Below are 22421 nucleotides of genomic sequence, written 5' to 3'. Positions count from 1 at the left end.
TGGTTGCACTGCATCTGCCTCATTCTACAATGGCACTTCAAGGCAAGAAGGCCAGAAATCTGGTGTGTAATGATGGACTCAGACCTGAACCTTCAGAGACACATAAACACAATTACAAAGTCGGGTTTCTATGATGTGAAGAACATTTTTAGGATAAAGAGACTAAAGTCCCAGCCACATCTAGAGCAACTCATCCATGTATTTACCTTTAGTCGATTACTGCAGCAGTGTCTTCAGAGATCTTCCAGCTGATCCAGAACACTGCTGTTTGTGTCTTCACTAAAACTACAAAGACAGAGCACATCCCTCCAGTCCTAAAGTTCTGGCTCCCTGTAGCTCAGCTATACAAGTAAACTTCCCTTTCTTTTCTAGATATAATCACATATGCTGATGACCTTAATCAATGCATTTACATTATGTATTTCTGCTTTATGGTGAAATGTATGGCGATTAAATGGATATTTTCCCCTTATTTTCACTTGCTTTTTCTTCAATTTACCTGGATACACACCAGACCTGACAATCATAGAGGTTGTGATTAGCGCTGCTGTCACATAATAACAGAAAACTTTCTTCATCGTGGCCTTGGCTCTCTGCATATTCACCCTCCATGGTTTTATTCATGTCGCTTTCCTCTGTTTCCTCCTTGAAGCAAACAAACAGGCTGGGTAAATTGGTACAGATCAGTATTTTATTAGTTTCAGGAAATATCCGTCACCTCGTCCGCACAAGGTGACGGGTCCAGGTGGTTCAGAGAACTCAGTACAAACAACATGAAGAAATCTTTATTGGGCAGGTTGATTGCAGGTCTTTTTATTATTATTTATTTCTCTCATCCTTCTCCAAATCATGTTTTTTTTTCTCTGACTAAAATGTGTCTACTTGATGAGCTGTGGCCTGAGATTCGAGGTGGTCCAGGAAGTCCTGCACGAATGATGTCGACCAAAAACTGTAGAAAGATAGAAAACTAACAAGAACTCAATGTGAAAGTGTGATCATCCAGCATGTGCTGCAGCTTTACAGTAAAATGACATTTTGTCAGGACAACAGGAACTCTCTGCTTGTCTTGTATGTTGTTTATCATTCCAGACTAGCTACCATTTCCTCTGGGCCGGATCTCATGTTTCTAAATCTTCATTCACATCAGAAGGCTTTTTGAACGGCAAAGCAGCAGCACGTTGTGGACGATCACATTCTGACGGTGAGTTTTTTGATTCATTTTTTTCATTATTGCGCAGTTTCTTTTTTAAATTACCCTTGCATGTTTAAACCTAGAACAACACTTGTACCTTGTTAATAATTTTCAATTAAGAAAAAAAGCACATTCACAATCTCATTTACTGATGACTTCTACAATACTTTTCAACATTTATGATGTTCAATGGTGATGTGACACAATGTGACTGACTGTAAACTTCAACTTTAACAGAATTAAATGTGTAAATGTGTGTGGACTGATAAAAGACAGCGTCTTTTCTGTTGAGAAAATTATCGTTCAAACTAAGTATCAAATTTCACTCATTTTTTACAGTATCCAACACTTGACTGAGAAGATGAGGCTTTGTTTTCTCTTCTGTGTTTTCTGTCTGATGCTTCCCATGAGCCTCAGTCAGCTGCCGGGTCCCCCTGGTGAGAAAGGTGACAGAGGACTTCCTGGAGTACCTGGACCATCTGGACCATCTGGACCTCCTGGATTTCCTGGACTATCTGGACGTCCTGGATTTCCTGGAGTACCTGGAATACCAGGACCACCTGGTCCAATGGGTATCAACTCACAAAACAAAGAAAAAGTTTTTTTGAAGAGCTAACAATAGAAAAAAAAATCTGTAGAATGAGAAGAGCAATGAAAAATACTGTAGACATTTTCTATGAAGATTTCTTCATCTTCTTTTTGGATTCAGGAGTGCGTGGACAACCTGGACCAATTGGACCAATTGGACCAGCTGGACCAGCTGGACGACCTGGACCCATTGCTGTGTGTGGACGAGGTGATGACATGACATTACGTTCACTGAATCTTCGACACAATAGTTGAACAGTAAAACAGACCAAGTCACCAATTTAAAATACAAGATTTTAAATTGGTGACTTAGAAGGACCATCTTGGGGTCCTTCTAATTTAATATTTTCATGCGGGCGACACGCCACTCCTCATTACAATGTCACCAGACAACATTTTTCACTGTTAATATAACTGTGGAGAAGATAAAACTAGCGAAAAATATTTTTGAGCTGAAGCCAAATGAACTTTGGTGACCAAACTTGTTCTTTTGTATCCAGAGCTCTTTGATTCTTTCACACGGGATGCTGATTTACTGACGAAGATCACCGCTAAGCTGGACCTTGGTGGGTTTTCTATTCTATTTCGATCAGCCAAGAATTAGAGCAGCAAAAGATTTATTAGAGTTAGTGAGTATCTAATGTTTTCCTCCACGTCTGATTTTGGGTTTTACACATTTTTCCATCCATGTATTATGAACATCTAAATATCTAAGCAGCAAAGTTAATAGAGGATGAAAAGCAGTGAGTCAGAGGACAGCCACAGGATTATTTTACATTGTCCAAAATAAATAAAGAAATAATCTCTTCCAAATTTTCTGCATGTTTTTCCAGCTATAACCTTTGACTTTGTGAGGAAGGTGGGTCAGAAATACTTTGTGTCCAACAAGGAGAGAGGATCTTTCCAGAAGGCTGCAGATTTCTGCCAGCAACAAGGCCTGGAGCTGGCTCTGCCCCAGAGTGAGGAGGAGAACCACATGCTGCGTCAGCTGATGGGTCAAGATGAGAAAAGAGCCTGGATCAACGTCAACGTGAGAAAAGCAGAAGGGAACTTCCAGTCCGACATGAAAAATCAACCTCTGACCTTCACCAAATGGGGAGAAGGACAGCCGGATGGAGGCATTGGGGACAGCGGCTGCAGCATGGCAGCGGAGGACGGCGCCTGGAGAGTGACAGCAGACTGTTCTCTGGACGCTGACATCATCTGTCAGCTGTAGAAAGATCATCCATCAGGCAGCTTGCTGAGTCATCTAGATATTATATAGTCATTAACTATGCTGATGACACATTCATTTTATTTCTTGATTCTTAATCAATCAATCAAATTTTATTTGTATAGCACATTTCAGCAAGGCATTTCAAAGTGCTTTACATCATAAACACAAGAACACAAAGCCATGCAACATATAATAGACAATACATTGTTACATATTACATTTCAAAAACAATTCTAAACAGGTGTGTTTTTAATTGCGATTTAAAAGAAGTCAGGGTTTCCGCTGTTTTACAGTTGTCTGGAAGTTTGTTCCAAAGTTTTGGTGCATAGATGCTGAAAGCTGCTTCTCCTCTCTTGGTTCTGGTTCTGGGGATGCAGAGCAGACCAGAACCAGAAGACCTGAGAGGTCTGGAAGGTTGATACAACAACAGCAGATCTTTGATGTATTGTGGTGCTAAACTGTTCAGTGATTTATAAACTAACAACAGTATTTTAAAATCTATTCTTTGAGCTACAGGGAGCCAGTGGAGGGACTTTAAAACTGGTGTTATGTGCTCTATCTTCCTGGTTTTAGTGAGAACGCGAGCAGCAGCATTCTGGATCAGCTGCAGCTGTTTGATTGATTTGTTGGACAGGCCTGTGAAGACGCTGTTACAATAATCAATGCGACTAAAGATAAACGCATGAATGAGTTTCTCTAGATCTGGCTGAGACATTAGTCCTCTAATCCTGGAGATGTTCTTCAGGTGATAGAAGGCCGACTTTGTAATTGTCTTTATGTGGCTCGCAAGGTTCAAGTCCGAGTCCATCACTACTCCCAGGTTTCGGGCCTGATCGCTAGTTTTTAGTTGTAATAACTGAAGCTGTGCATTGACTCTAGATCGTTCCTCTTTAGGTCCAAAAATAATGACTTCAAGGTAACATTTGGCATAAACTCGTTTTGCAATATGGCTTAACATAACTTTCATTAAGCCTGAGTAGCAAAGGCCTGTTGTAATCGCAAAATTTCTAATTAATTTTCTGCCATTTGCGTGCGGCCTTTTGGAGGCTTTATCACCAAACTTCACCTGAAATAATGTACAATTTTGGATTCCAATGGAATCTCAAGTGGGCATGGCCAACTGCTCTGCAGCGCCCCCTAATGTGAGATAGGAAAAATCTGAAATTCTGTGCATAGGTAGATCCCTTCCCTAATATCAAGAAAAAAAGTGTCTTGGAGGTTCCCCCTTAAATGTACAGGTAGGCGGCCATTTTGGTTCAAAGGGCAAATTTAGGTAATTTTCACATCTATACACCTCAAATTTTAATGAACTCCTCCTTTTGATTTTCATTTTTGGTCAATATGCATTTACGGGATGGGGGTGAAAAAGTTATCAAAATTGTGGGATTTTGAGCATGTTTAGGGTGCACGACCAAACAAAACACTATAACTTTCTCTCACAATTGTCAAGCAACACCAAACTTGTAATGATTGATCTCAGTTAATGCCTGATGATCGTACGCTGTTCTGACATCATTATTACGTTTTCTGATCTATAGTCTCTCCACCAACATGAACTTCTGCAACTTGTTTTAGCCATTAGCATCTGTTGATGAGCTTTTTAATAGTTGCCATGTGATCTATGCCACCTTCTATCCATCTAAATGACTCATTACTTTATTCATTGCTTTTGATGTAAAGCTGGCTTGGATTTTGATAAAACCTCTGACTCCACGTTTTTGATTAAATTCTGTTGTAGGAAATCAACATATTTTAATGCTCTGTGGAGATCATATTTTCCACTACACTGTAACAAATAGCTGTAAAGACTACAGCATGAAAATGTGCATGGAGAGTATGTGGGACGTGATTGGACCACTGGATTACGTGCGGAAATTAACAAAAAAAAAAAAAAAAACGAAGCAATTGACTCGGGGCGTGGTGCTGGTACAGGAGGTAAAGCACAGGATGTGCAGAGGCCTCAGGGGTCCTAGAGGCCTCTGAAAATAAAGTGGCCTTTATTTATTGGGAAATAAAGGCCACCAGAGCCAAAACAATTCTTTAAAAAGGTCATTGATTAAACATAGGAGTGAAGATGGACTCATGAAAACAAAAATCAGAGCGCAAAGTTAGTTTCAGACAAGGAAATATTCCAGAAAGACCAACAAAATGGAAGAATGTAGTAAAACTTCACACCCTTCTGAACTCGGTTAATGTCGGTGCGTGAGTCTGACAACTTTGATATTGAGTTTGTTTCGTCTTTCTTATTCTCTACATATATAATGTGATATAACAGCACCAGGCACCATTTTCTGTTCCTTTCTCTGTTTCTGGAAACACGAAACTAATAAACTGTGTTTAACACAAAAAGAAATTCCTTCATGTTTGATTTTTGTAAAGCCACACTGCGACTTACAGCTATTTGTTTTTAATCCTTAATTATACAGATTATTCTAATTAGTCTCTAAATTTGTCCAAACTGCATAAAACCCATTTACCAAAAGGGGAATCAGAAGCCATTTTCAACACTCTTCATAATTTCTGTCCTTTTTCAAAGACAAACAGAAAATGTCCATGTTGAAGATAAATTACTGGGAAATTATTAGCATAAACTCACCTTGACAGGATAAACAAGAGCCACCAATAAATCTTCAGTCAGTTCTGATTTTTATGATGGTTGTGGCTTAGCAGTGGAAATTTCAGCACTGAAAACAGTCGGTGTGCAAAAACCACAAGACTTTCATCTCCACAATGCATCTTCTTACCTTTGTCTTCTTAATAGTTTACTTTTGCTTGCTTATGAACGTTCAGGGTGAATTGAGGGTGAATCTTTGCAAACCTCATTTTGCATAAAGATTTAAGTTTGGTAGGTATTTTGTCAATCATCTTAAAAATGACGACAGTTTCTTAGTTTGCAACCAAGCTTTTGCAAAAGCAGAAGACACTGTAAACTGCTTCTCCATGCAGCTCACTGTGCCCTTTGAAAACCTTCAGTTCAAACTTGTCTTTTATTAGCAGGGAAAGGAGGGAAGGGGAGTAATACAAACAGAAAAGCAGGTTTTGTCCTTGCAAACAGTTTTCTTTCTCACGAGGGCAAGGGAACATTCTGCCGTTAGAGATAAACATGCTACACAGACACGCGTTTCAACATAGCACCAGTTCACACACGCACAGACGGAAGCTAAAGCCTTTAAATGAAAAACAACCTAGTGATGTAAAACTACTAATGTAAGAGTCGTAACAACACATAATAATTTTCAAAAGTCATTGATTAAACATAGGAGTGAAGATGGACTCATGAAAACAAAAATCAGAGCGCAAAGTTAGTTTCAGACAAGAAAATATTTCAGAAAGACCAACAAAATGGAAGAATGTAGTAAAACTTCACATCCTTCTGAACTCAAAGGACGGGGAAGGAGACGTCAATCAACACTTCAGAGGAGCTGCAAACCTCTGGCTCAGGTGAAAGAGACTGTTGCCATGACTATGCTGAACTAAAGTCAACATTTATACTTCACTATGGGAACAAGTGACCTTTATTTGTGTGACCTTGTCTGATTGTAGCAGCTCGTTTTTCTCACCATTGTTTGCTCAGTTCTGCATCACATAATCTAAATGTTATAATTATTTTGTCCTGATTTTAATTTCACATTTATATTTTTGCTTTTATTGTCATCACTTTGTCAATTCATGACCAAATATGTTTTTGGTTTAATAAATGACACGAGAGACTCTACACACAAAAGAATTTGTATTTTTGTGTTTTTCAGAGCACAGGACTGTTATCGTTACAATGCAAGCTTTTCATTCATGTGATCTAAAACACACTTTGCAGATTTTAAGCAAATGAACTTATTTCAAATGAAGTTCTTCTTTGTCGCCTCAGATCTCATTACTAGTTCTGCTGTTACAGTTTTATTTGAGGCACAAAATAAAAACAGGTCATGGTGTTTAAAAACCCGTCATACTTCACAAAAGTTACTTATTAATATCCGCGATAGCGATATCTGTAATATCTTGCCCCCTCTGCAATTATAGCAATGGGCACAACTATGGAGAGAAAGATGGCTAAAAATGTCAGGACAGTCGCCGCGATGTTGAGAGCGCGAGCGGTGGAGGCGTGATGTCTGGCTCCGTCCTCATCTCCAACCATCTTCCTGTCTCTGGCCTGAAAGCAGAAAAAACAAATATTACTAATGACTGGTTCACCTGGAGCAGAAAGGCGCTCAATCCTCAGTCACCTCCGTCAAGTTAGACTCAAACCTAAACTTTGAGTCTAGATTAAGACCTAGTTTTGGGAAGTTTGACTGGAAAGGTCATTCATATGATTGAAATAGTCTGTTTTTGAGTTCTGTGAAACTAACCTATCACTGTGATATAAATCTGTTTGTTTTTAATCCTTAATTATTTAGATTATTCTAATTAGTCTCTAAATTTGTCCAAACTGCATAAAACCCATTTACCAAAAGGGGAATCAGAAGCCAGTTTCAACACTCTTTATGATTTCTGTCCTTTTTCAAAGACAAACAGAAAATGTTCACGTTCAAGATAAATTACTGGGAAATTATTAGCATAAACTCACCTTGACAGAATAAACGAGAGCCACCAATCCAAGACAGAAAATATTTCCGTAGACCAAGTTCCACAGAGACCAGACCAGATAATCTCTTGGAGGCTCAGTGGGGACGTACACAAGAGTGTGTTGAACTCCTGTGGGACCCCCAGGCTGTCTAGGGGACATTTCATGTTTCCTGTCCTGCAGGGCGACGGTCTCAGCAGGGTAAGGTGCAGACGCGTACCCAGGATTCATTGCTCTCAGGTCAGCTGCAGGTGGAGGAGGATCTGAATGACCTGTTACAGAACTGGTTCGCTGTCCAGAATAGGGTTTGTTTTTTATGACGGTTGAGTCTTAACTGGAAATTTTACCACTGAAAAAGGGGGCGGTATGCGGTATGTACTTTCATCTCTGGTCGCTTTGCAGCGCAAACATTTGACATGAATGTTGTTAGATTTTTGTTGTGGGAGGGTGGGGGGGTGCAACCTCACTCGGGTGGAGCACCACAGGGGGGAGGAAGTACTGCATTAGTGCACAAACAACCATGTCCTAAGATGTAGTTTTGGATAACTGCAGTTGTTACTGCTTTACTTTCGGAAAATAAATAGTTTCTCTGCATACAATGAAAGAGTGAGGATAAGGACTTTTGTTTGTGTTTTTCTGTTAAGCTCGTTCTCTTGTCATCTCGTCTTCCTCTTGATCGTATCCAGCTGCCTCTTGTTTCCCTGATTATCCCCTTGTGTATGCTACCTGCTCCCCGTCACGTCCTTGTCATTGCCTTCATAGTCTTTGTTAGTCCTGTGTCTTCCCAAGGCCACCAGAGTGTCTGAGTTCCTCGCCTCATTGTTCACCTGTACTGCCTGGATTTCTGTTCTCTTCATGTTTGTCAATAAAACCGTCATTATTGCACATCAGCCTGGGTCTCCTATGTCCATTCTCACCACCTCAATCAACCTAATTCATGACAGAAAGAACATTTATGGGTTTTAAAGAGCATAATGTTTATTATTACTATGAAAAAAGCTATCAGTTCATCTGCGCTAAAACACATTTCACAGATTTCATAAAAGCAAACTTTACACAAATTAAGTTCTTCGATTTTACTATTGGCGATGAAGGCACAGCTTTGTTTTTTGGCAACAGAGCAAAAACAATTACGTAGCGTTGGACAATCCGAAAGTTGGTTATTGCCAACAATTGTAACTGCAATAGGATCAAGCTTGAACAATTTTTTGCTCATGCAATTCCAGTAAAAATTACAACAACATAAACAACAACTACTAAACACGCCAGGACGGTCGCCATGATGTTGAGAACGCGAGCAGTGGAGGCGTGACGTCTGGCTCCGTCCAGATCTCCATCCAGCTTCCTGTCTCTGACCTGAAAGCAGCAAAAAAAAAAAAAAATCATATTAAAACTAGACTCAAACTAGAAACAGTGGTACTTCCCTTCTTGTCACCATGGCTTTTTGTCGCTGCCATGACTGATTTCTGTCTGACTGAAAGCACAACTCGACATCGTGGACAGAAGAAGCCACTTTTGTTTTTTTCTGTCAGACATGAGCGTCCAGAATGTGATATCTAACAAACTGTGTTTACATTGCTACACTTTATTACAAATGAGCTTTTTTACATTGATTAATGAGTCAGTGTGGTGTTTTTGTTTTTGTTTGTCGTATCAGCTTCTTTTTTGAGTTGCTACAACCTGAACACACACTCTTTCAAAGTACAAAATAGTTATTTTAAATACTTTTCGGTCCAATCTGAACCGGAGGTTTTTGAACTGGGTTTAGTAGAAAGGGATCCCACTGAAATCTGGGATCATTTAAAGTTAGTTTTCATCATCTTCATAACTAATCCAGTCCAGATTTTTATTGACCCAAGTTCAATGTGTAGGAAAATGCTAATGCACTTTGTGTTGTAGTTTTGTGTTTTATTGAGTTCTTCCTTCTCTTTACTCCTGCGTCTGACTTTGTGTTGCATTGGTCGTGTCCTGTTTACTGTTGTTTAGTTCCTGTCCTCTTTGAGTTTGTGATTCTAACATTCATTCTGTTTTCTTCCTTCGCAGCTGCTCTCACTAAATGGTCTCCCTCTCTGGTTCATTCAGTCTCTGCTGGCTCTTTCCATTGTCTGTTCACACCTCTCAATTTCTCTAGATTTTGGATTTGAGTCGAGTTCCTGTAGAAAAAGGTGGTTCAACAAAGTAATTAAAAAAAAAAACCCTGGGTGCAGAGGAAAATTTTATGCACAGCCAAACTACGCAGTATCACCACAAGTCCTTATCTGAACGTTTCGTTATGAGAAACGTGTGAGCACACAGGAAAACGAGGTGGTTTATGTGGTTGTTGTTGTGTGCACAGAACAGGCGGACGACTCCAAGCCGGGAAGTCAAGCAAATGTTTTCACTCAAACACCAACCAGGATGAAATAAAATTGATAAAACTCTGAACATCACAGGTCTCAGACGTGAAGGAGGTTACAGAGTGTTGTTAGCACGGTTTCAGTTTGCAGTTTCCGTTTCTCACGGGAGGGGGCGCTCATGATCCCAGACCTTGCTACATCAAAAAGAAAATCCAAGTGAATGAATTTAATTTTGTCAAGCAGATGAAGCAAAACTGAACTTTGTGCAAATTATGCATCCCTTTAAATGTAGCAAATGGAATTTGCAAGTACTTTGCAAATTTTAAGTGAATTTAATAAATCTGAGGATCTTAAGTTAATTTAATATCTTAAGTTAACTTAATAAATCTGAGGATGTGGTAATTACTTAATCAACAACCAAAGCTCAGTTGTTTTTTTTGTTTTGTTGGGGTTTTTTTTTTTAACTAGAAACTACTCAAAAAGTAAATGCTTCATTGAAACTTCTCCTGGCTCCTGCTTTTTATTTGTTTATTTTTTTCTCTTCTCAAACTTTGACAGAAATTCTTCTTGATAAGGCAAATATACTTTATATTTAAAGTATATATAAAGGATTTGTCTAAAGGAAGAGCCATCTACTTCCTCTCAGTGAGAGAACATTTCCTCTCACCGTTTCCATCCTGCTCTGTTGACTACGGTGAACGTGGCTAACAGTCAGGTCTGATTTAAACTGAAAGGTTTGTGGTTTGAATCAGAATAAAACTGAACACAACTCTTTACTTTAGTTCTTTTTTTTTTTAACAGCATCTGACAGGTGCAAACCTGCTGCAAACACATGAATGATGCAAACTCCAAAACACACACAGGAATGAAAGAAGTGCAACAGGAAAAAATGCTGCAATCCTAAGAAATAAAAGGAAAATGGAAACTAGAGCTGACTGCATGTCAGCTGCTCTGTAGTATTTGTATTTTGTGGTTGGTATTTTGAGGTTGTTTTGAGGCAGTTTGCATTTGCCTCATTCGTGTGTTTGAACGAGGCTGCTGCACTTTTACCATTCTGTAAGCCTATTTTAAAACTTCAGAGTAACAGAGCAACCGTCTGAAACATTTATTTACCAAATGACTTTGTCAACTGAGTAATTTCCCCAGAATTACTCAGTTATCACATTTGTATGCCTTTCCTGTTTTTTTTTTATTTTTAATCTTTTAAGGACATTTCTAGTTTTTTTATTTTTTTATTACCTCTATAGTAATAATTAGTAAAAACTGTCAGTTATAAATTACTAGAGCACTACTTGGTCACAATGCTTCTGCAAATTGCGTTATCGTTACTCCACAAACCCCAAACTGCCTCTGGAACTGATGATCAAAAAACCGACCTTTATGGAGTAGATGAGGGCCGCTAGGCCCAGGCAGAATGGATTTCCGTGCACAAAGGAAATGAGAGACCAGATGATGTGGTCGTTGGGCAGCTCAGCTGGGATGTTGACGGCGGTCTGATGAGGCTCGGTGTGTTCATGAGCTTCAGGGTTCTCGTACTGCAGCAGCGGAAGAACCAAAGCTTGGCCCCCTGCAGCCATTCCTGTAGCTTCAGTAGATGTGCAGGTTTTGGAGGAGAAATGGGTCTGGAGGAGAACTGACGTTGTTTTGAACAGGAAAGCAGCTCAAAACAGAAAAAAGACAACAATGTCATCGATCACATGTCTCTTTCTTCCCCTTTTTTTCACTGAACATTAGCTGAAGAATCTTCTATTGTCTTTTAAGAGGAAGATGGGATGCATGGCTAACATTATGAAGCACCTCAGTGACGTTGTCTGTTTTTTTAATCATTTACATTTTATTAAATTTTCCATAACCACACAGTCCACCTGTGCAGGCAGAAGCAAACAGGAGTGACATCAGCATGCCAACAGAAAAGTGAGGAAAACATCATCTCACAGTAAACATAGCTGGCTAAAATTAAGCCGTTATCTGTATTTAACCAGGAAACTCCTACTGAGTCCCGGCCAAGAGGCAGCAGAAGATATGAAACAATTACTAACAGTTACGCAATTACCTCATTTTGTGGCTATTGTGACTATTCCTAAAAATAGTCACAAAATAAGGCGGTTGTTTCTAGTGTTCTCTATCTGGACTTAAAAGCACTCAATGTAATAGGTTCTGTTCATTTCCAGGCTTTTTGCAACACATTCCATGTAGATGTAGAGGCGTAAACAAAAGCAATTCCCCCAATCCTGTAAGATGAAATGGGACAGAGAGCAAGAAACAATGGCTTGAAGGCAAAGATTAAAAATCAACACTTCTCTGTGTGATTAGACAGAGGGTAGCTCTCAAACATGGCCTTTCAAATAAATTTAAATCAATGTCCCATTTTGAAAATTTGTCTTTTTGGGGTTTTTTACGACTGTGAGGGTGTCATCACACAAGAATTCAAAGTTTGCATGTGTGAAGCATCTCTATAATATTTCATTTACCTGCTGAAGTTACTGGTCAGGTATTAAACCACCAAGGGTTCTCGAAGACTGACAGAAAAACAGAAGGTACTGAAGTCGCCACCAGGGGGCATCGTAGCATCTTTTTGGTAAAATGTAAGCAATGAGACGAACTGCTGTTTATTTAGAAACGACTGGAAGTAAATAAGCGTTCGCTGCTGTTTTGTGGATACATGCGCGGCTCTAAAAGCACAGAATTGGGAGGATAGAGCTGACTGAGGAGCCAACATGGCAACCCTGATTGGTACGTGTTGTAATTTGTAATAGCTATGGGTATTATTTACATATAAAGTTATTTTGTGTGACATCTTTATGTTCAGAGATGTCAATATGTTAGCTAATCATTTTTATTGGTGCATGCTAATAAGCCCATCCATTCATCCATCCATCTTCTTCCGCTTGTCTGAGGTCGGGTCATGGGGAGAGCACCCTAAATATGGAGGTCCAGACTCCCCCGCCCCGCCACTTGTTCCAGCTCCTTCAAGGGAATCACAAGGTGTTCCCAGGCCAGCAGTGAAATATAGTTCCTCCAGCGAGTCGTAGGTTTTATCGTGGGGACGTGCCAGGAATCCTCACCCGGGAGGCGTCCAGGAGGCATCCTGACCAGATGCCCGAGCCACCCCAACTGGCTCCTCTCGATGTGGAGGAGCAGTGGCTCTAGTCTGAGTCCCTCCTGGATGATTGAGCTTCTCACCCTATAAGGGAGAGCCCAGACACCCCATGGAGAAAACTCACTTTGGCTGCTTGTGTCTGTGACCTCGTTCTTTCGGTTACGAACTCTGTGTCACCAAAGCTCATGACCATAGATGAGGGTAGGAAAGTATATCGACAGGTAAATCGAGAGCTTCGCTTTTAGACTCAGCTCTCTCTTCACCACGACGGATCACATAATCTAAATGTTATAATTCCTTTGTCCTGATTTTAATGTTAAATTTATATTTTTGCTTTTATTGTCATCGCTTTGTCAATTCATAACCAAATATGTTTTTGGTTTAATAAATGACACGAGACTCTACATACAAAAGAAATTGTATTTCTGTTTTTCAGAGCACAGGATTGTTTGTATTATCGTTACAATGCAAGCTTTTTATTCATGTGAGCTAAAACACACTTTGCAGATTTTAAGCAAATGAACTTATTTCAAATGAAGTTCTTTGTCGCCTCAGATCTCATTACTAGTTCTGCTGTTACAGTTTTACTTGAGGAACAAAATATAAACAGGTCATGGTGTTTGAAAACCTGTCATACTTCACAAAAGTTACTTATTAATATCCATGATAGCGATATCTGTAATATCTTGTCTCCTCTGCAATTATAGCAATGGGCACAACTATGGAGAGAAAGATGGCTAAAAATGTCAGGACAGTCGCCGCGATGTTGAGAGCGCGAGCGGTGGAGGCGTGATGTCTGGCTCCGTCCTCATCTCCAACCATCTTCCTGTCTCTGGCCTGAAAGCAGAAAACAAATATTACTAATAACTGGTTCACCTGGTGGAGAAAGGGCTCTCCATTATTGCCTGGTGTAACTTTGGGGCTTTTACCTCTGAATTACCAATGCGCACATTGAGTTATATTTTTACAAAAACACTCACTCTATCACTGTGAAAAAAAGAAAGTTTAAAGGGTTTTCAGCCATTTTTTGACTTGATTTTCTGACAGTTTTTGACTTGGGAGACCATTAAATTCTGGTTAAATGGTCTCCCTCTCTGGTTCATTCAGTCTCTGCTGGCTCTTTCCATTGTCTGTTCACACCTCACATTTTCTCTAGATTTTGGATTTGAGTTGAGTTCCTGTAGAAAAAGGTGGTTCAACAAAGTGATAAAAAAAAGGCCCCTGGATGTAGAGGAAGTTTTCATGCACAGCCAAAATACACAGTCTCATCACAAGTCCTTATCAGAAGGTTTTGCTATGAGAAACTTGAGCGCACAGGAAAACCAGGTGGTTTATGTGGTTGTTGTTTTGTGCACAGAACGGGCGGACGACTCCAAGCCAGGAAGTCAAGAAAACATTTTCACTCAAACACAAACCAGGATGAAATAAAATTGATAAAACTCTGAACTTCACAGGTCTCAGACGTGAAGGAGGTTACAGAGTGTTGTTAGCACAATAGGATCAAAGACGATGGTCAGAAACTACTATTTTTATTTTTTACTTAGTTATTTGATAAAATCTTGTCGTAGTTAAGAAAAGTTTTTCTTCTCATACTGACGGTAGTAGTTTATGCAATTTGTACACAAAAGTACGCCGATAAGACAAATATATATATATACATATATATATAAACCTGCTGCAAACACATGAATGATGCAAACTCCAAAACACACAGGAATGAAAGAAGTGCAACAGGAAAACACTGCAAATGCTGCAATCACAAGAAATAAAAGAAAAATGGAAACTTGTGCAAACTCAGGAATCTGGATGTTTGTAGAGCTGACTGCATGTCAGCTGCTCTATAGTATTTTGTTTTTCAGTTTCCATTTGCCTTGTTCATTCAAACTTCAGAGTCTGAAACAAACCCTTATGGAGTCAATGAGGGCCGCCAGGCCCACAGAACTAAACTTTAGTTTTAAAACGTTTAGAAATCTTCACAAAATTTTCCAAAGTTTTTTTTTTAGAATACTTTCTATTTTCTAAAAAAAAATTGCCGCAGTGGTTTTTCTGCCATTTTTAGCCTTTTGGTCTTAATCAGGACTCAGAGTTTCTGTAGAAAGGCCGTCCATAGTATTGAGCTTCCTTCATATTGTGTTTATTTTTTCTTTCTTATTCTCTACATATATAATGTGACATAACAGCACCAGGCACCATTTTCTGTTCCTTTCCCTGTTTCTGGAAACACAAAACTAATAAACTGTGTTGAAAACAAAAAGAAATTTCTTCATGTTTGATTTTTGTGACGTCACACTGTGACGTACAGCTATTTGCTTTTATTCCTTAATTGTCCAGAATATTCTAATTAGTCTCTAAATTTCTCCAAAAATCTTCACATTCAAGACAAATTACTGAGAAATTATGAAACTCACCTTGACAGAATAAACGAGAGCCGCCAATCCAAGACAGAAAATATTTCCAAAGATGAAGCTGCACAGCGACCAGACCAGATAATCTTTTGGAGGCTCAGTGGGAACATTTACAACAGCGTGGTGAAATCCTGAGGGACCCCAAGGTTTTCCAGGGGACGCTTCATATCTCTTGCCCTTCAGTCCGACGGTCTCAACTTGGTAAGTAGTGTAAGACACAGTGGTGTAGCAAGGATCCATGGCCCTCAGCCCAGCTGGTGGTGGAAGACGATCTGAAGCGTCTGTTGACAAACGAGCACGCTATCAGGAGAGGCTTTTATTTGATGCTTGTGGTTTGACGGTGACCTAATCATCACCATCATCACCTAGCAACAAGGGCCCATTTTTAAACCCTGCAGCGCTTTCATTTCTAGCAGGTTAGAGTTTCTGAGTTTTTAGCTCCCACGCAAAACGTTACATTTGAATTTGCAGAATACTTCAAAAAGTAATAATAATAATAAAAAAAATTAAAATACATAAAAAAAACACAATTCTGTAAAAAAAAAAAAAAAACATAATTACTTCTGATAGCAAAACCGAGAAAAAACAATTTCAGGATCAATATGTGCATAACTGCAACTTGTAATAAAAAACCATGGAAGTTTAAAAAAAAGTAAAATAAAAATAATAATAAAACTCTTATGAATAAACATCTAAAAGTGTGGTTTCCATTATTTTCAGGCCTGTTTGGTCCAATTGCTGTTTTAAAAAACTCTATTTATTGTATACACAATAAATAGATTTATTGTATACACAATAAATAGATTTATTGTATACACAATAAATACATTTATTGTATACACAATAAATAGATTTATTGTATACACAATAAATAGATTTATTGTATACACAATAAATAGAGGCCACCCAGCTTTAGTACAGCTGTGTTTCTGTTAACTGTAAAAGTAACAAATTACTGTCAAACTGGCTACATATTGAAATATAGATGTTTCTTCTTCTAGTTTCTTGTTGAGATTTGCACATAAATACACTAAGGTACAGTAGGGCTTCACTCATTTTTAGAAATAAATTGTAGTTTAACTTTTAGGGCTATTTGCCAAATGTGGACACCTCCCAATATTTTATTTGATTGTAATTTTGATTGACTAGAAAATACTTTAGTCTGTACTTTAATTTGGAGACATCCAAAACCTCCAGGTTACACTTTGCATGCAGTGGCACTTTTGCGCCACTGGAGGGCAATACTCGCGAGTTGGATGTACGAGTCTGTCTCACATCTTGTCATTTTTTGTCCACTTCATAGTTGTACTTTTTTTTTTTTTTTTTACAATTTTAATGAGACTAGAGTACATTTAGATGTTCCAAACAAACACATTTTAAAGGAGAATATATGTCAAACAATTAAAATATACTGCTGATTGGTCTGGTGTTGAATGCAATTTCATTGTTGCTCTTACATCAAATATTAAATATGTTATGGAAGAATAGCTACACATTACTACTTACTTTACTAGGCAGGCTTTGATTCAGCTTTGATTTGCCGATCATATGTTGAGTTTTCTTCACACTGATTTTTAAATGATTAAACTTAACACACACTTGTTCAAATTAAAACAATAGGAAGCAGGGATGCACAATATCATCGGCATGATATCGGTATCGGCTATCGCTATTAGCTGTAAAATGTAACAAGAGAAATCGACCATTCCGTCAAAAATAACTCACTGATGTAAAAGGCATCAATTTTATAAGCAAAACCAGTTTGCACTTTGTCTTAGAGACCATTATGTTTGCATTATGACACTAAACATAATGCAAGTTGAAAGTGTCACATCATTTTCAACCTCCTTTTTAGCTTTTGCATTTGGTAGCAGGCTAAATTGACAAAAGATAACGCAGTGCTTTAATTCCACAGTAAGACAGCCGTATAGTTTCAGTAAACTATACGACTATACGACCAATTTAAAACATCTTTAAAGAAGCTTGAATAAAAAGTTTTGCACTGGTTTTTGACTCTATGAGCTACAAAACTGGAGACATGAGGATGACTGAGCGGCAACATGGCAACCTGGATGAGTGTGATGTGTGATGTCACAATGGGAACAAATGATCTTTTCTGCACATTTTCTCGTCAATGTTCCAACTCCGCACCACATAAAATGTAATAATTCCAGCCCTCACAAAGATTTCAGTTTTTTCTCAGTTTGTGACAAAACAATTTTATGTGTAGGAATTAGAATTGGAGACTCAGCACTCACTTTTTATTGTCGTGAAACAAGCTTTTTATTCATGTGAGCAAGGACACATTCTGCTGTTTGGCTGATTAAGCAAACTTTACAGAAATGAAACGCTCCTTCACCGCTTTAGGCTGCACTGCCACTGCAAAACAGTTTCATGTTGATGTCAGAGTGAAACCAGAGCATGGCGTTGGATAATTGCACAAGGTGGTTAATATCCACCCCAACGGCCTCTCTGGCTTGTATATTGCGCCAATTTCACAACTGCGGCGATCTGCACAACGATGACAATGAAGAGAGTCAGAGACGTCAGGACCGTCGCCACGATGTTGAAAACACGAGCGCAGGAGGCGTCACGTTTGGCTCCATTCTGATCTCCAACCACCTTACGGTCTCTGGCCTGAAATCAGCAAAACAAAAACAAAAAAAAATGCATTATTTCAATAACCAGATCCTTCTGGTCATAACTTTTTTCATTATTACTTCTTCAACCTATTTATTTAGAACATGACTAAAGTATAGAATCACACACATGAACAAGGAACGCAAAAGACATATTTTTGTGGTATAATAATTTTAACTTGCTTGAAAAGCAGTAGGAGGAAGCAGGAAACTTATGAACTCCGACTCTATGAACTCTGACGGAGTCTCGTCGTTAAATAAAAAAAAAAAAAACAAGACAATTTTTCATTTCATCTGGGTTTACATATACACATCCATACCCCCACACTAATGTGCGTTAGCCTCAACTTACATGTACGCATCGGTGCCAACTCTTCTATATCTTCTAAAAACTCTTAGAGTAATAAAAGAATTAAAATCAGTCCTGCAATTCTTCCAGTTTTTGGATATTATTTTATTAAAAGTTGCTTCACATTTAATATACATACAGTCACGGCTCATTCAGTTTTACAATATAAAGCATTGATATTATCATTATTATCCATTGATAATGATAGTAATATCATCATGATACTATTATCACAATAGTATCAAAATATCGCAATACAATTCTGAGTCCGTGTTGCCCTTGATTTTTGAATTTTATGAAATAAAGGATTTATTTATCAATCTTTCAGTCTAGAGTTGTATAGGTTCATAATTATGAGTCATTATAGTTTGAATGAACCTCGTTTGTAAACGCCTTTTACCAAAATGCCCATCAGATTCCAGTCTCGATGTTTCTTCATGATTTGTGTCTTTCCTTCCTTTTCCTTTGATAATCACCAGCGAAAGACCAAATATGAGCACAAACTCACCCTGACGGAGTAAATGAGAGCCCCCAGTCCGAGACAGCAGAAGTTTGCGTAGACGAAGGTGCACAGCGACCAGACCAGATAATCTTTTTGGGGCTCAGCGGGGACGTTCACTACGACATGCTGAAATCCCGTGGGGCCCCCAGGCTGTCCAGGGGACGCTTCGTTGGAGTAACCAGGATTCATGGCTCTCTGCTCAGCTGCAGGGGGAAGACGACCTCAAGAGTCTCCTGAAGTGCTTTGCACCCTGTGCTGGGTGGGTTTCCTGTTTTATAATGCTGGTGACAAGAAATTTTGCCAGTGGACAAAAAAAAAAAAAAAAAAAACACTGTCTTTTTATTTTCACTTTCTTTGCAGAGCTCAGAGGTTCTAACTTTTTACATCTATGCAACCCACCTGTGCTTGTAAAAGAGATTTTTAGAGCTAAATTTACTTTCTGTCTCCAAAATCCTTCTATTTGCAGAATATTTCAATGATTCCTTTTTAAAAGTAAGTCATTAAAAAGCAGAAGGAGGATGGACTTTATTAAACCAAACTGATTTAAGTCAGGTAAAACACAAAGCAGTGCTTATTTGACACTTTATTTGATGAAATTAAAAATGAAAATCTAAAAAAACTGTGGCTTGCATAAGTGTTCAAGCCTCTTTATTCTGTGGTGGCCCTGAGGTGCAAACCATTTCACCAAATTGAAAGCACAATTACAAATTACAAAAGCGTTGCCACTTTACTGGGGGGTCAGGAGAGGTGCTGGTGCTCGTCTCCAGCAAACATTTTGGGCGAGAGGCGGGCTCAACCTGGACATGTCTCAGAGAAAAACCCCAAAACAGCTACATTATTCAAAATTTGTTTTGGAAAGTGGCGACTCAGAATACAATAGAACCTCAGACCCAGAAAGCGTTTTTTTAAAGAACCGGATCAGGCGCTGAGGCTCTTGCACGACGTTTCCAATATATTGTCCAGTGATCCTCACATCCACACAGCTGACCTTTGAGCGTCCTTGTCTGACGTGCTGCTCATTTTCTCAAGACTGAATTCGGAACGGTTCATAAATAGAAATGTCAGCTTCCACATCCGGTCACAATGATTTCCGACTTCATTATCCCCACCGTCAATTTGTGACAATATTTCAACATTTCAAAATTAAAGTGGAGACTCAGCACACACAAATGAAAGGACATCTCTGTGTTTTAAAGAGCATGGTGTTTTTTATTCATATAGTGAAACAAACTTTCCATTCATCTTTGCAGACTGTGCACAAGCAAACTTTACACCACAAAGTTCTTCCTTACTACTACCACCACTTCTTCTTCTGTCAAGGTTTCAGTTTGATAGCAGAGCAAAAACAGAAAAGCTAGTGACGAGAAGTGACGGCAATCAAAATAATGATCGTAAGTAAGATGGACAGAGACACCAGGACGGTCGCCACGATGTTGAGGACACGAGCGGTGGAGCCGTAATGTCTGGCCCCCTCCAGATCTCCAACCACCTTCCGGTCTCTGGCCTGAAATCAGGAAAGATATTTCTGTTAACCCTCTCCAGGCAGGTGTTGCAGATTTGCAACAACTTAGCCAGTCTTTTCAAGTCATTTGAGCCTGAGAGGGTTAAATAAAACAGAAGCCCAGTAAAACAGAAAGAGTCATAGATTTGTGTTTCATTGAGTTCTCCTTCCTTCTCTTTTCTTCCCGTTTTATCTCACTTCTGCATCTTTTTACGCCATCGGTTGTGTCCTTCTCGTGCCAAGCTGAGTTGCGTACCACCTGTTTACTGTTCTTTAGTTTCTGTTCCCTGTGGGTTTGTGATTCTAACGTTCATTTCAATTTCTACACACTCAGCAGTTCTCACTCTGATTAAACAGCCTCGCGCCTCTCTCTGGTCCGTTCGGACTCTGCTGGCTCTTTCCATTGTCTGTTCACATCTGCCAACTGTGTTTCTGTTTGAACTGTTAGATCTTTCATTTTTGCCATACATTCTGACTCCTGTCTTGCCTGGATCTGAATCGAGTTGCTGCGGAGAAAGGCGGTCCAACAAAAGCACAGGGGAAGGTTTCAGCCCGGGGTTTGCTCTTGTTCAGACAACCTTACACCTCCAAACGTTTTATTGTGAAGTTGGTTTGCTGGCTGGCAAAGTGTGCAGACTCTCGGTCAATCACTCTTGATGTTTGACCGAGAACATCGGTCAAACACTATTATGCAAATCGGATTTAAGTCTCATAAAGATAAAGATATCTCTGTTGTTTCTGACAGAGATATGCATTTGTTCAGATTGCAGAAGAAACTTGTTTTTTTTTTTTTCAGAGAGATGAAATATTATTGCTAAATTTCTGAACACCGCAAGTCTCGAATGGTCAGGAACGACTTTGTTTTTCATTTGGTTCCGATGATAGAATACACTGGTGATATAGAAAAGGTACTGTTTTTTTTTTCCGCCACAGTTAAGGAAGATCTCTCTACTTTGTCCAGTAGATCCGGTTTGCTTTTAGTCAGAGTAAAGTGAATGTGGCTGAGGTTCCTATATACATCAGAATGTATTGTGGTTTGAATCCGTGTCCAAGCAAAACACACTTCATAATTCATTTGTTTGCTCTTGCAATTTTACGCCATTACTTGAAAATGGTGTTGAAACAACAACCTCATCGTTTATCGCAATAACTTCTGGGGCAACTTCTCGTCCGGCAAAATTAGTCATAGTGACGGACCCAACTGTGACTCGGCCTGCAGTTGGGAATAAAATCTTCACTCACGACCATCAGGCTTCACTCCAAACTGCTTCCTTAACCGATGATAAATACCACCAAGGTGTAAAAACTGACCTTTACGGAGAAGATGAGGGCCGCCAGACCCAGGCAGAACGGATTTCCATACGCGAAGCAAACGAGAGACCAGATGATGTCGTCTCTGGGCTGCACGGCCGCGATGTTCACAACGTTCTGATGGACCACCATGTGAGGCTGAGCCTGGACTTCAGTGGTGACATACTGGGGCAAAGTGACAACCATTGGTTGGTGACCCTTATCTGGTGGAGCTGTGGCCATCGCTGTAGCGTTAGGTTCTGGAGAACTGAAGCGGATTGAGCCTCCGAAGAGCTTAAGATACAGAAAGCCATTGTGACTTTCTTCCTCATTTCTCAACTGTAATTACCTGGACAGCATCCTATTATCTTTTAAGAGGAACATGACGCACACACATTATTTCAAGGAAATATGCTAAGGAAGCAAGATGTTTGTTTATACACACAAAAAAATGCTTTTTGTAAAAAAAAGTCAGTTTTCTTAAAATTGTGACTGCTGACAGTAAAATGTGAGACAGGTAATCTGGTCAGATTCAACCAATCAGAGCCAGGAGGAAGTTCAAAGAGGAAGCAGTCAGTCATGCTTGTGAACAAACTGTTAAATTTATGAATGGCAGAGAAAAAACTTACCACTCCAGAAAAAAAACATTTATCCGCCATCTTTGGTGGCCATGCGCACGAGCCTGAGCATCCACAAGCCTGAGCGTCCACGAGCATGATTGACAGCACTGGTTCTGATTGGTTGT

The 22421-nt window shown here is 39.3% G+C and overlaps 6 protein-coding genes across 6 annotated transcripts; 1 reads left to right on the top strand and 5 right to left on the bottom strand.

Moving 5' to 3' along the window:
• The first annotated feature begins 1157 nt into the window (after positions 1 to 1157).
• LOC129363438 (collectin-43-like) lies at positions 1158 to 5349 on the top strand. Its single transcript, XM_055035935.1, has 5 exons — positions 1158 to 1201; positions 1532 to 1764; positions 1902 to 1988; positions 2281 to 2346; positions 2614 to 5349. The coding sequence occupies exons 2-5, from the start codon at positions 1554 to 1556 to the stop codon at positions 2994 to 2996; spliced, it is 747 nt and encodes a 248-aa protein (XP_054891910.1). The 5' UTR covers positions 1158 to 1201; positions 1532 to 1553; the 3' UTR covers positions 2997 to 5349.
• Positions 5350 to 6709: 1360 nt separating this feature from the next.
• LOC129364102 (dispanin subfamily A member 2b-like) lies at positions 6710 to 7842 on the bottom strand. Its single transcript, XM_055036538.1, has 2 exons — positions 7558 to 7842; positions 6710 to 7143 (listed from the first exon to the last, which is right to left on the bottom strand). The coding sequence occupies exons 1-2, from the start codon at positions 7783 to 7785 to the stop codon at positions 6961 to 6963; spliced, it is 411 nt and encodes a 136-aa protein (XP_054892513.1). The 5' UTR covers positions 7786 to 7842; the 3' UTR covers positions 6710 to 6960.
• Positions 7843 to 8709: 867 nt separating this feature from the next.
• On the bottom strand, positions 8710 to 11494 carry LOC129364571 (dispanin subfamily A member 2b-like). The gene is made up of 2 exons (XM_055037291.1): positions 11267 to 11494; positions 8710 to 8910 (listed from the first exon to the last, which is right to left on the bottom strand). Exons 1-2 carry the CDS (start codon positions 11465 to 11467, stop codon positions 8767 to 8769), a joined length of 345 nt encoding a protein of 114 aa, XP_054893266.1. The 5' UTR covers positions 11468 to 11494; the 3' UTR covers positions 8710 to 8766.
• Positions 11495 to 13423: 1929 nt separating this feature from the next.
• On the bottom strand, positions 13424 to 15896 carry LOC129366769 (dispanin subfamily A member 2b-like). Its single transcript, XM_055040798.1, has 2 exons — positions 15399 to 15896; positions 13424 to 13827 (listed from the first exon to the last, which is right to left on the bottom strand). Exons 1-2 carry the CDS (start codon positions 15633 to 15635, stop codon positions 13645 to 13647), a joined length of 420 nt encoding a protein of 139 aa, XP_054896773.1. The 5' UTR covers positions 15636 to 15896; the 3' UTR covers positions 13424 to 13644.
• A 1757-nt stretch (positions 15897 to 17653) lies between these two features.
• LOC129366777 (interferon-induced transmembrane protein 1-like) lies at positions 17654 to 19148 on the bottom strand. Its single transcript, XM_055040809.1, has 2 exons — positions 18892 to 19148; positions 17654 to 18032 (listed from the first exon to the last, which is right to left on the bottom strand). Exons 1-2 carry the CDS (start codon positions 19072 to 19074, stop codon positions 17844 to 17846), a joined length of 372 nt encoding a protein of 123 aa, XP_054896784.1. The 5' UTR covers positions 19075 to 19148; the 3' UTR covers positions 17654 to 17843.
• Positions 19149 to 20073: 925 nt separating this feature from the next.
• Positions 20074 to 22302, bottom strand: LOC129366783 (dispanin subfamily A member 2b-like). Its single transcript, XM_055040822.1, has 2 exons — positions 21698 to 22302; positions 20074 to 20389 (listed from the first exon to the last, which is right to left on the bottom strand). The coding sequence occupies exons 1-2, from the start codon at positions 21917 to 21919 to the stop codon at positions 20240 to 20242; spliced, it is 372 nt and encodes a 123-aa protein (XP_054896797.1). The 5' UTR covers positions 21920 to 22302; the 3' UTR covers positions 20074 to 20239.
• Between the last annotated feature and the right edge of the window lie 119 nt (positions 22303 to 22421).

The sequence above is a fragment of the Poeciliopsis prolifica genome, unplaced genomic scaffold (genome assembly GCF_027474105.1).
Source record: "Poeciliopsis prolifica strain line A6 unplaced genomic scaffold, Auburn_PproV2 SCAFFOLD001, whole genome shotgun sequence".
Classification (NCBI taxonomy): Eukaryota; Metazoa; Chordata; class Actinopteri; order Cyprinodontiformes; family Poeciliidae; genus Poeciliopsis; species Poeciliopsis prolifica.
The sequence above is the reverse complement of the archived record's forward strand: the minus strand, read 5'-3'. Positions and strand labels throughout refer to the sequence as shown.

Coding starts and splice junctions, on each gene's coding strand:
- LOC129363438 (XM_055035935.1), top strand. CDS start 1,554: ATGAGGCTTTGTTTTCTCTTCTGTGTTTTCTGTCTGATGCTTCCCATG. Junction 1,765..1,901: donor AGGACCACCTGGTCCAATGG/GTATCAACTCAC, acceptor TTTTGGATTCAG/GAGTGCGTGGACAACCTGGA. Junction 1,989..2,280: donor CATTGCTGTGTGTGGACGAG/GTGATGACATGA, acceptor TTTTGTATCCAG/AGCTCTTTGATTCTTTCACA.
- LOC129364102 (XM_055036538.1), bottom strand. CDS start 7,785: ATGAATCCTGGGTACGCGTCTGCACCTTACCCTGCTGAGACCGTCGCC. Junction 7,144..7,557: donor CTCTCGTTTATTCTGTCAAG/GTGAGTTTATGC, acceptor TTCTGCTTTCAG/GCCAGAGACAGGAAGATGGT.
- LOC129364571 (XM_055037291.1), bottom strand. CDS start 11,467: ATGGCTGCAGGGGGCCAAGCTTTGGTTCTTCCGCTGCTGCAGTACGAG. Junction 8,911..11,266: donor CCCTCATCTACTCCATAAAG/GTCGGTTTTTTG, acceptor TGCTGCTTTCAG/GTCAGAGACAGGAAGCTGGA.
- LOC129366769 (XM_055040798.1), bottom strand. CDS start 15,635: ATGGATCCTTGCTACACCACTGTGTCTTACACTACTTACCAAGTTGAG. Junction 13,828..15,398: donor CTCTCGTTTATTCTGTCAAG/GTGAGTTTCATA, acceptor TTCTGCTTTCAG/GCCAGAGACAGGAAGATGGT.
- LOC129366777 (XM_055040809.1), bottom strand. CDS start 19,074: ATGAATCCTGGTTACTCCAACGAAGCGTCCCCTGGACAGCCTGGGGGC. Junction 18,033..18,891: donor CTCTCATTTACTCCGTCAGG/GTGAGTTTGTGC, acceptor TGCTGATTTCAG/GCCAGAGACCGTAAGGTGGT.
- LOC129366783 (XM_055040822.1), bottom strand. CDS start 21,919: ATGGCCACAGCTCCACCAGATAAGGGTCACCAACCAATGGTTGTCACT. Junction 20,390..21,697: donor CCCTCATCTTCTCCGTAAAG/GTCAGTTTTTAC, acceptor TCCTGATTTCAG/GCCAGAGACCGGAAGGTGGT.